At 37.9% G+C, this 13,174-nt stretch overlaps 1 protein-coding gene across 2 annotated transcripts in view; it reads right to left on the bottom strand.

Moving 5' to 3' along the window:
• Positions 1-216: 216 nt before the first annotated feature.
• Positions 217-13,174, bottom strand: part of LOC134663532 (carboxy-terminal domain RNA polymerase II polypeptide A small phosphatase 1) — a 36,057-nt gene continuing 23,099 nt past the window's right edge. The window contains exons 4-6 of one of the 2 annotated variants that reach the window (XR_010098150.1): positions 12,676-12,829; positions 6,421-8,276; positions 217-6,053 (exon numbers count right to left, since the gene is read on the bottom strand). Coding sequence is in view for 1 of the 2 variants with exons in the window: in XM_063519927.1 (XP_063375997.1) it covers positions 8,118-8,276; positions 12,676-12,829 (313 nt within the window). In the remaining variant the exon portion in view is untranslated. Of the gene's footprint in view, positions 8,277-12,675; positions 12,830-13,174 lie in introns of both variants that reach the window. The other variant, XM_063519927.1, reaches the window with a different exon arrangement.

The following is a 13,174-nucleotide window of genomic DNA, read 5'->3' as shown; positions in this document are numbered from 1 at the left end:
CTTTAAAAGGCCTTATATTATGATGGACAGACAACCTTGTTAAGGTCGCCGGAAGACGCTGGATGCGGGTCGCTTCCAACCGGCACGTATGGAGATCCTAGGTGGAGGCTTATGTTCAGCAGTGAACGTCTTATGGCTGAGATGATGATGATGATGATATTATGATTTGTAAAGGACACAATGAAAACCGTAGTGGAAAGTGAATAATACAAAACATTGTTTATTAAGGCTATTTATTTCATTCCTATAAAATAACATACCAAATGTCTCTTTTGTACAACATCATATCAAAAATGTACACCATTATATAAATTTCGTCTCAGGTAAACGTTACCTAGCTACTCGATCCTATTGCCGCGGCTAACACATACATATACTTATAGTCCTCTCACTTGCGTCCAGATAGGTACTGATACCGTAATACCGTCCAATGCTGTACATATTGCTATCTACAATGGCTTATTGTTTACATTCATTGTTCAATCAATTTTATTACGCATTATGAGGTACCTTAAAGATAAAAAAAAAAGATGTGTGATTCACTCAAAATATTAACTCAACATTTTATAAAATACGGAACCGACACTGAGTCTGATTTATGTAAGTACTTAAAGTGTATTCAACCTTACTTGTCATATCATGTAAACAAACACTTCTCGAAGACATTATCACACTTCTCTGGAATCATCACTTAAAATGTTGTTGTATAATTAAAGAAACTGACAAAGTATTTAAATCAACCAAATAACCACTGAAAAATATAATTTCTGATAAGATTTTCATCAATAATCGCGGTAACGGAACGGATCACCTCAAAAACATCTGACAGTACGAGTTACTATGCAAAGTTTTTTATTTATATTTGACATTTGTTTGTTTACATGATAAGACACGTAATGATGAATGCATTTTAAAATCTAAATAGGTATGTCGCCAATCTGCTGTAAGAAACTTAGCCATCTAAAAGGTACACCACAATGCGATTATTTCTTTAAATCTATGTATATTGCAATGTGTTAAGCTAAGGAATTTCAGAATACCGCACTTTAGTGGCCTTGAATGGGGTGGTAATAGCTGCAAATCACTAACGAAAACAGATTCACGGACAAAGCGACCATAGTCCATTGAAATACAATTTTAACTTCAACCTTATGTTGGATAGACATACGGTTGGATTTTGCAGTTACAGCTAAATTTACTACAGTCACTTTTTCCGTGGAATCTAAGTATTTTAAAGCGGTTAACACGTTTGCACGACACAGTTGAATGGCAAGGGTCGCTGCATAACTAATTTATAACATTATTCGTGTCCTTTCCATGGTCATATACGTACTTCGTACCTTGAATAATACTAAATTACACGCGATACGTTAGTGTGACCAATGACGCTAATTATTACGTTATCTACTCTACAGAGATATCTAATATCTCAAGTTATTTACCTATAAGTTAATTTTTTCATTCATATCCTCCTAAAGCCCAAGGTCCTACCTATAGTACCTTTTCTGTTCGATGAAATTTAAATCATATTCAATTGGAAGAGTCGCTTTTGCTTTGTTTCGTTCAAATTTCAAACAACCCAAAATCAACTCTATTTCCTACACCATAAGGTTCTAATTTCAATGGCATTTTTGGAAATTTTTTATTTGTACCGCTGGGCCCTAGGACGATAAGGGCAACTACACAATAATCATTCTAAATTCTGTTAAGCATTAGTTACGCATAAACCTGAGCATATTTCTTCCTAGTAACCCCCAAAAATTTGACCATGCCATCCAATGTGTTAAAAAGGGCAGTGGTGACTTAATAAGTAAGATTATTTTGCGGTATAAAAATTTAGAGTATTTATACAATTTTAACCTAGAGGCAAGAATTTCGAGAATGTTCCATTGATAAACATTATGGGGAGCATAAGGACATATTACTTTAAAAGACTATTTGTTCGCTTTGCCTTCTGATTTGTACTTTGTTTACAAGCAAATTATATTAGAAAATGAAAATGTCTGCGAAACATAATTTGCAATATAATGGATGGATCTATGTATATGGCCGTTCCATGTAATTCAAATACATTAATTGTTCGAAGCACCGCTATCTAAAATTGACTTGAGTGAATCCTTGTGAATTTTAGTTACATGAATTAAAATAAAACAAGGTAACTGTACTGTAACTTATAGCCCTTACGGGCACTCAATAATAGTTTTCTCAATTGTCAGGCGGTTATGACACTGGATGGGATTCGCACGTCGCCCCGATGTTAGAGCGATACAACGGTATGCGCGTATTATAACGACGTCCCGCTCGCACACCGGAGCGACGTGATACTGATAACCGCCTTATATACATAAACATACTATTTATAATCGTAACTCATGATTATAGTCACATGTTTTCATAAAGATCCATTCTGTCAACGGTCAGAATAAGCCTAAAACTCCATTAAAAGTCAACAAATATCCAAGTCATGTTAATTGATCGTTCAATCAAAACTGAACCTTAAAAACCAATGTTAATTTACAATAATAAAAAATATAATAATGATACAACGACGAATCCACAAAATCTCTAAATAATGTTAGACATAAAATAAATTTATTTCATTACATATACGATTAATAGCAAAATATCAATCAATTTTTATTGCATGCATCATTAAAATGAAATTAACAATTATCTCTTTTTACCTAAATAACATTTCGGACGATTTGTAGTCAAAAATAGTCAAATACATAATAAAAAGTATAATCTAAGTAAGGTATTCACGGGGAGTGTTTCTAGTAAGTTAAATTTGTTTTAAAAAACGCGTCATTCCAACAACAGAATTCTTATAACTAGAGAAATCAACGTATATATTACTATAACATCCTACCTCTACTGTTAATGCTTACAAATAAATGCCATCTACCGTGATCTACCGATGACGCCTGCGACCCGAGTCAAAACGGGCATTTGCGATTGGGAAAATACCAAATACCCATGGTATAATAATATACTCCGCCTGGTACTCTCTTCCCGTCTTTTCGTGGTCACGTGACTGACACAAGCCTACGTTATCATGCGACAGCGCTATATAATAATATGCGATAGCGCTATATATAGCGGCCATGTTATTGTGACGTAGGCTTGTGTCACTCTGGGAAGAGAAGACCATGTTTTATTCGACTATGCCAAATACCTAAATAGCCATACCCTATAGCCGCCCAGGCCTATAAAAAGGTCTCTCGTTCCATTCTAATTTGAATCTTCATTCTGACAAATCAAAATTGCATTTGTATTGGCATGTTTTGACGTCCGGGCGGCTAGAGGATACGTATTGTAAAACATATATTCGTCTAGCCATAACCCATAAGTACAAAATATTGATAAATTAATTTATATATCATTTTAAAGATATGTGCTTTACGAAGAACATCACTTCTGTTTAAGCGGGAATTTGGTTATGCCTAAATATGCTAGAATAACTTCGAAATAGTTATCTACGATACAAGTGCGGAAAAGAGGAAATGCGAATTACCTATTCGCACGTGTATCGTACAACGTTTTACAGTACATATGGCCTTTTAAACTTTTGACATGCGCACGAAAAGTGCTATTTCACGCACTAGAGCGGGAAAATAGGACCATATGTACTCTAAATTACATTTAAGGCCGAGCCACACCGGCTTGCGTGTGCGTGACGTGCGCTAAAATGTTGGAGCCGCACACGCACACGTCACGCAAGCGGTGTGTCATCTCTCATAAGGATCTGTATACTACAACGCCGCACGCGCACGTGCACGTCACGCACACGCAGCCGGTGTGCACAGGCCATTAATTTGTAATAAAATGACTACAGGCCGCAAGCCAGCACACTCTGGAAGGACTTTACCCTACATAGGACAGGTTACAACTAGCATTTGCGTATATCTAATAAAACATATGTATAGTACATACATACACCAGCATAGTACTAAATAACAAACTAACATTTACATTCAATCGTGAAAATGAATCGGTTTATATCGATTTAAGATGCGTTCTGTTTTTAAAATCTTATGTACAGCGCTAACATAGTAAAAAGAGGTAAGTAAGCCATCCTAATAGAAACTGCTTTAATGCGAATATTTAAAATTGTGGTATCTTAAGGTGATTCTAAAGGCGGCTGTTATTGGACGTCCGTTTTAAGTGTTCAGAGAAATTATACATTAAAATTGAAAGGAAATTGCGCATTAGTAAGTTTTCCTAAAGAAGACCTACGTTTCTCTTTTTATTATGTCGCTACTAAAACAATAATATATTGATATTGTTTAAAAACATTACATAAAAAAAAAACAATAAAACCATTTTGCTAAGCAACTAATATAAATCAATAAATAGATGGCTTGATGCCAAAATGAAGATTTCACAGAATAGTAGATAGTTTAAAAAGGAATGGGAAATATTAATTAAGAAGCTTTATTCCAAAAATCTTATTTGTGATTTATTTTCAATTCTTGTCATTTCGTCCTGCTTAGAACAGAAGGCTCATTGAGAGAATGAAATCAAAAATCAAAATAATTTCTAGACAAAATCATCTAAATAAAGTATGTAAAATTACTGCATTTGAATTTGTTTGTTCACAACCTCTGCCCGCAATTATCGAATCGAACCAATTTAGAGTTAGATGTGCGTTTCTAGTAGGTACTATAGAACTCTTATAGTCGCCGCTTACACAACTAATACTGAAAGCACCATTTTGTTTACCTAATTAATCGAATCTTTATAAAAATGTTACAATTTTGAATTTAGTGCGATCTGGGACAGTTTTTTTTAAAGTCGTTTTATTTATATTTTAGAAAGGCATAGGTCATAAGTTCAGTATGGCGTTGGATGTCTTAGGAATAGCTCGCGGTGCTAAAGTATAGACAATATTAAATGACGTAATTACCTTTTCTATAAAATTAACCTTTTGAACGCCAAAGACGGCAATTGACGTCAACGCAATATCGTGACAACGACGCCAAAGACGGCATTTGGCGTCGATCGTTTTTTGATGAAAATCCAGTGGAAAACACCCCACTTTTAGGTTGGTATTATTTATTCACAACAACTCAAATTTACCCCCGTGGCGTCAGTGGCACGGCAAATGGATGCGCCGTTTGGCGTTCAAAAGGTTAAGCCTGATGTCCTTTACGAAGAACAAATAATTGAATTGTTAACCTTTTGAAAGCCAGACGGCGAAAGAATATGCCGTGCCCCGAAAGCCAGGCGATCGCGATTATTTAAGCGAAATTGAACTTTACGAAGTCCCGCGTAAGTCTCTATTGCATTGGCGAAACTGACGGCTGTAGTCGTCGTTGGCGTCTTTGACAAGACTTTCCGATGATTGCCACAGCCGTTTGTGGCGGTCCAAAGGTTAATACCGAAACTGTTTTGCTAACTGACGTCTTAGATGCCTTTTAAAGAACTATTTGTACCTTATAAAGGATGTCAATTTACGAAATAGCTGTATATTGACGAAAACAATATGTTAAAACAGTTGCAAGTATTCAATTCTTCTGATCGATCATTGTCAAAGGTCTACACTATGTTACTTTAGTTATGCCGCGATCAATACATTTACAACAAGAAAATAAACGATAACTATTCATACTCGTTCGCACGCTAGCTTGTATGTGCCAGATACTATCAACTTGTGTCAAAGAGGGGTATCTTTTGGGTACGAATGTCCAGCGCTCCAAAAAGTATCCACTCTTGTCCCAAATCCCAAAACGCATGATTTCTTGTTGCAAATAATCCTATTCCACTATTAAAGTTATTTTAAATTTAGACAGTCAATATTTATAACACTGTTAACCTCGAGCTCGTATCAAATCAACTATATTGCGAAAGCCTTTGTAGAGTACATAATAATGATCACATTTTCTCGTGACACGCGATTGAGAGATTAACAGGTAGTATTTTACAATTATGACGACATAAGTATGCGTATATCTACCATTCATTGTTTTATGGCATCGATTATTACACTAGGTTAATACTGAGATGACATAAAAATACGTGCGGTGTTCTGCTCTCATAGAACGTGAATATCACTTTTTAAATTCGAAATTATATACCTACCATGACGTTTGTTGCCATGCAAGATGTTGAATCATTATTTTAAGTTAATAATATAGCAATTAAACACGCGAGAATTTGTTCTTTCTGAAGGACATCTGGTGATTTTTCCTTGTCGCATGCAAGAATCCGTCCTTGTCACGCCGTGTTAATAGTATAAGTGTTAAATAAAGATGGATAATGACTATCGCGTGATATAATATCGTCCGTAGTTTTCCTCGCAATTTAAGGAAAAAGCAACTTATTTAAAAGCAATTCCAAGCATTCTTGCATAAGAAAATATTTTTGCAGTTTACCACAACATCATGATTTACTTTAGAATTTCTTTTTTCGGAAATGGACTTTATTAATTCAGACATAAATCGGATTTAGAAATAGCTAAAGATTTATATGAGAGCAGAGTTAATACATTAAGATGCCAAATTGAACTGACCACCCGTGTTCAATATAAACATATTCAATAAATTACATTATAATGATTTGTATGACACTCGAATGACGTTTATTGTCGTCAATGCATTGGGAACTGTGTGACACCACGAACTTATCTTCAGCTACGTGATCTTCAAGACATTTGAGACCTTAACGCAAGTATTCAGAAAGTGTTATTTCGTTTAAACTTAGATTGGCTTTTGGTGGATAGCTACCGTGTTTTGCATATGATTGAAATTTAATTATATTATCTATTATAGGTGGATTATAACAGGCATTCGAAGGTTCATTTGCCTTAACCTGGTAAGACCTAAGAAAATTTATACACCTTTGAATTTCTAACTTTCATTTACTTCTATACTTAAGTTCAAAACTCGAATTGAATTTGTACTTGTACAAGTACGCAGGGTAACGAGGACTGTTAAAGATAAGTCCGTAGTGCCTTAACGGTAAACACCAAGGTATGTACACAATAAATATACACCTATAGTAACAATACGTTACAAAATTACGTCTAATGTGCACAAACCTTACTCAGGCTATGTAACACTAAGTGCTTCAATTGGGTTAACATTTTTATTTTAAGTAGTAAAATTAAGCGATAAAATAAATTAAAATTATAATTTGTATGTCAAATTATTGGAAGAGTCAATTTTATAAGCGATAACTAAAATAATTATTTAAAATAATTCATTTATATTGTTTTATTTCATTTTTGACTGCAACAACGACCTCGGGTAGTGCGATTAAATTCACCTTAAGTGCATTTCTGCCTGCTTATATTATTTCATTTAACTATATGTACACTACCATGATTCCGATATACCTATATGATTGAAGCTATCAGCTGTAGTATATAAAAACTTTAATATTTACAATTGTACAGTACGGGAACACATCGATTTTGAGATAAGCGATTAAAAGTCCATCGATTCAGATTTTATTTAGAGTCAAAGATGCAATCTATAGTATAATTAAAATATTGTGAAATATTTTTTAATGAATGATCGCGTCCGCTAAGACGTTTTAGGTAAAAATATCTAACTTATTTATATTTGATCCCAAGCTCGATATAAAAAGGTTGTCATTGGAAAAAAATTGCAAATTCATTTATCGTATCGGTAACCCGAATGCGTACTTTAAGACATAATTTTTTTTTAAGTTAGTCAATCTCCTAAATACAGTCGGATCACATAAGAACACGCACATAATACCGCAAGCTCAACAGCGAGTCAAATAAACCGGTGAAAAATATATATAGAATCACAAGTCCATCATACTGACCACTTACGCACTAAGAAATACCTAAACTGTAAAATAGGTACAAACAACGTCCTTACTATCCAGAAGGCAAAATTGGCACTTAAGACGAAATTCGCTCCTTTCTTAATGAGTGTTTCGAGGAAGGTGTGCGGCGCGGGCGGGGCGGGGGCGGCGAGCTCGAGACTCGCGCGCTCGAGACTCGCGTCGTCGCGAGCTCGCGCGTGCCAGTCGCGCATGTGTATGCGCAGCGCGCGCAGCTCGCGCATGACTCGCGCATCTCGAGCGTCTCTTGCGGCCCGCTCGCGCCGCCGCTCCGTGCGGGCGCGGCGCGCCGGCGGGCCGGGCTATGTGCTCGGCGAGTTGTTCTGAGTGGGGTTGTACGGATGGTTGGAATTGCGCAACACTGTGTATACACTGTCCACCTTGCTCAGTTTCTCGAAAAACGGTATCAAGTCCAACAGTTCCGAGTCTGTCATGTCGTCGAACCACGACGCGACGGGGACCTGGAAAACAAATAACGCGTTACTTATCTTGATAGCTAAATTGTTTAGGTACAACTTGGCAAAAAGAGTAGACATTTTAAAAGTGGCAACACTGTAGTCTCGTCCCTTTGAGACCAATATACAGGGCGTCCCACAGCTATGCCACATGGAGGGTAAGTACCCTGAATATTGTAGATAGAACATTTTGCTGAAAGAAGACATTATTTTAGTTTAAAAAAAAATTTAAACTGCATTCATAGATTTTTAAATAATTACATGGTTGAACCGGGAATCGAACCCGCTACACGGAAAAAAAAACATCCTGTAGCTTTTTCATACCGATCGAAAGGCTTCATCATAAGGATTATTTTTTGCTAAATAACATAGTGTCGGTAATAAAAAGAAACCCATGAATTTTAACATTTTTAATTCAAATTAACCAATTTAATTTATCAAATGCTCAAAATGAGTGTCATTCTGTTGAATACAAAGCCGCTCTCTTTTGATTATTTCGCTAAATTTCACATCAAATGTTAAAATTCATGGTCTTCCTTTAGTTTCTGACACTATGTTATTTAGCAAAAAATAATCCTTATGATGAAGCCTTTCGATCGGGATGAAAAAGCTACAGGGTGTTTTTTTTTCTCGTGTAGCGGGTTCGATTCCCGGTTCAACCATGTAATTATTTAAAAATCATGAATGCAGTTTAAATTGTTTTTAAAATTAAAATAATGTCTTCTTTCAGTAAAATGTTCCATCTACAATATTCAGGGTACTTTCCCTCCATGTGGCATAGCTGTGGGACGCCCTGTATATAAGAAAATGGGACGACACTACAGTGTTGCCACTTTTTAATTTCTACTCTTTTTTGCCAAGCTGTAAATAACGTTATAAACCTTACGTCTAGTTACGACATTGGAAAAAAGATGCGATTGTAAAAAAAACATTATTGGGAGTTCTAACATCGTAATGCCCATGGTCCCACACGTAGTACGTAATTACTTCAAACTAATTTAAACCATTTTCAATTGGAACTGAATGGAATTTCTTTTGTTTCGTTTTAAAACTAAAGAAATTCAACCACATTTCCTTCAACATTGATTACAAATTAAACTGGCATTTTTTGTCGTATGGTGGGCCTTACAAATCCTCTTATCGTGTGTATTGAAATAGCTCACTTGACTGGGGATTAATAGAAGTTCTAAAAGCCTACTCAGGCGATTTTCAATTCATTTTTTTCCTTTTTGACTCATATTTGTGTTTTAGTTATTACGAAACATACAAGTGTAGGTAACGTAACAAATAAAAAAATATCGAGCAGTAGGTAAAGATGTTTTCAACTAAAACATGATTTAATTGGTTAATTACAATGTCAATTTCAATTGTATTCAACCTATAATATATTCAGGAACCAGTAACTTGTCTGTCTAGCTAAATACGTATTAGCGCATCGATAGACAATGGATGCGATTAAAACATGAGAACGTTCCCACAAACACAAGTTTTTTACCAAAATCACTCCGTGTCAACTCTAATGATGGCGCCTGGTTTATCTCTCCTTGGTCAAGGCTAGCTCGGTAGCATATTATTTAAAAGATATAATGTACAAAAAAAACCGGGCAAGTGCGAGTCGGACTCGCGCACGAAGGGTTCCGTACCATAATAAAAAAAAAAAAGCAAAAAAGAAAAACGGTCACCCATCCAAGTACTGACCCCTCCCGACGTTGCTTAACTTTGGTCAAAAATCACGTTTGTTGTATGGGAGCCCCATTTAAATCTTTATTTTATTCTGTTTTTAGTATTTGTTGTTATAGCGGCAACAGAAATACATCATCTGTGAAAATTTCAACTGTCTAGCTATCACGGTTCGTGAGATACAGCCTGGTGACAGACGGACGGACGGACGGACGGACAGCGAAGCCTTAGTAATAGGGTCCCGTTTTACCCTTTGGGTACGGAACCCTAAAAATCAAGAGCTTGGTGCGATCCAGGATTTTTACTAACGACCTCCGGTTGTACCACATACGAGTATTCAATTCAGTCAGCAGCAGAAGTTGCTAAGCGGGCGAGGTGTTCAAAATTACCTTGACACACTCTTATTCTCTTAACAATAAAGCCGCGTCAAGAGCATTTTGAACACATGTTCCGCTTAGCAACTTCTGCAGCTGACTGTTCAACTTGGCTGCCTCCGCTCTTGAAGCGACGCTGCATTGATGCTATATGTTAGGTTTATCCTAATTTACAGATGTAGCGCATAATTGTTTGTATTGTGAAACGTTCGTATTTGTCATGTTACTTCAATCAAACTCAGTACTTTTTGTACCGAGACTGACTTAAATAGCAAGACTACATCTGCAAATGCGAGTATATTCACTTTGACACTACTTAGATACATTCCAAATACTTAAATATGTATATGGTGGAGGCGGACCCGCGCGAACTTCCGAGTCAACAATTGGGAAGAGGTCGCACAGGACCGAGAAAAGTGGCGTTGTCTTGTGTCGGAGGCCAAGTCTCATTTTGGGTCGCTGAGCCAACGGAGAAAGTAAGATATATTCGTATTATCTACAAACATCGATATTCAACATTCATCATATAAAACAATTGTCACTTATCGCCATACGGACGATGTCTTAGTCACACGATTCATTGTGGCACTATCAGCGTTATCTAAGATTTGCTCTGACCGTGACGTACCTACGTTTGCGGTCTGTCTAGATCACCCACGCCGAAGTACTAAGAGAATTATACCTTTTAATTGCCCGATGGTGGACCTTATGCTTTTGGAATAAGGTTTACAATTAACATTATAGATGGTACAGACTTTATAGGGTTTTGTGTGGGTTCTAGTGTGATTGTGGTAATAAAATGAAAAGCGTGCAGTTCAAGGGCAAGAACTGACTTTGTTGACACAGTTGCTTAGTGATTTACCCTAACACAATATCGGGTACCTAATATTGCCTAAAACAATATTGGTTGCCTTGGAAATACGCGTAATACGCATTATATGTAAAAAAAACTTTTTATTTATTTAGCGGTGCATGCAAAAGCGGACATCAAAGCGTAGTGCTGCTGATAGGAAATAGGAATACACAATTTATTTGATTTATTCAATATTATTGAATGTAATTAACTGATCGGAACAGTCGGCCAAGTCAGCTCCAAAACAATTGCTCAAATCAGAGTCCTGTTATTCACCTTCATCCGATTCATATAGACGGGGGAAAAGATTAACCGTGGTAGGTACAACTATAGGATATTCCACTATAATGTGATAATATCTGGGACACCGAGCTTTTGCTCAGAAAACATATAAAAACTCAAAAAATGCGCCTTTTCCCCATAGATAAAACCTATCTAGATCAATTTTTCGCCCCTGAAAACCGGTTTTCAAATCATAATAATCATATAGCAGAATTCATCGACATCGTTAGAGCTTTTTTTTTTTTATTATGAATGGGCTTACTCATGGCCACAGACTAGCCGAGGCGTAGACGTGGCCTACGATGGAGCGAGCTCGCCCAGAAGGTGCCTGTTCACTCTTGATTTGAAGGTTGCCGGGTTATAAGAACACGGAAATATAGACGCCGGCAAGGAATTCCATTCCTTGACAGTGCGCATAAGGAAAGTAGAAGCAAAGCGCTTCGTGCGAATTGGTGGAATATCTACCAACTAAGGATGGAAACCGGCCGTGCGTCTAAAAGTCCGATGGTAGAATGGGGACGGTGGAATAAGCTCGTGTAGCTCTTGGGCACACTCCCCGAAGTGCAACCTGTAGAATACCGACAGGCTGGCGACTTTCCGCCGATGGGCCAAAGACTGAAGCTTAGCCGTTAGCTTCTTGTCGCCAATCATCCTCCTGGCTCTGCGCTCCACTGAGTCCAAAGCGGCGAGTTGGTATTTAGCTGAGCCATCCCACAGGTGGCTGCAATACTCCATACACGACCGGACTTGAGCTTTGTAAAGTGTTAGAAGCTGTCCAGGTGTGAAGTATCGCTTCACCTTATTTAGGACGCCCAGCTTTCTGGCCGCAGTTTGTGCTTTAGACTCAATGATGCTGATTCAGAGATCCCCGAAATATATATACATATGAATAAATAAACATACAAGAATTGCTCGTTTTAAAGGTATAAGATTATAGGGTTATCAAATAACAAAGACAAAACATCCTCCAGACTGAGCATAGTCGCGCTACCCCCTCTGCCACGCATACGGTAGTTTTACTCCATGTTAGAGTCGAAAGTGTCTTTGTGTGAGGTCCGTGTCTTTGAACGGACCCATCACGGCACGGGACTTCGCTCACATCGTCTCGTGCACCCCTGCATTTTTGGCATCATCGATTGCATGAAATAATTGCTCTAACTCGGTCTAGAGGATTCCTAGTCTATGTCTAATAACTACGATACGTTGATCTACTCACCGCGTTGTCCGGGTGGAATATGTAGGAGGCGGGCGAGTTGTCGACTATAACGACGCGCCGCAGGTCCCGGCCCAGGCTGTTCAGGTCCTTCACATAGTTGCCGCGGTGGAACACGCAGCTGTCCCGGAACAAGCGCGCCCGGAACACGCCCCATCTGGAACAAGACGGCAACCTCATAAGTGCATGCATTCCGCACAGGAGTAATATACAGTTCCTTATGAGAGACGATACACCGCTTGCGTGACGTGTGCGGACGCGGCTCCAACATTTTAGGGCACGCGCAAGTGCACGTCTACGCTCACGCAGCCGACGTGGCCTGGCCTTTAAACACTTGGGAGCACGGAATCTATCTCAAGGGTCCTAACTTGTAACTTACCTGGCGAGAAGATCGGCCACGGGATCCGCTTACTTGGCGAGAGAGGCGGTGAACAGCACGCACTCGTACAACTCGCCGCACCGCCGCAGGAACTCGTAGACGTGCGGTCGCTTGAGGACGCTT

The sequence above is a fragment of the Cydia fagiglandana genome, chromosome 4, assembly GCF_963556715.1.
Source record: "Cydia fagiglandana chromosome 4, ilCydFagi1.1, whole genome shotgun sequence".
Taxonomy (NCBI): domain Eukaryota; kingdom Metazoa; phylum Arthropoda; class Insecta; order Lepidoptera; family Tortricidae; genus Cydia; species Cydia fagiglandana.
Note: the sequence above shows the minus strand (reverse complement) of the source record. Positions and strands in the feature narration are given on the sequence as shown.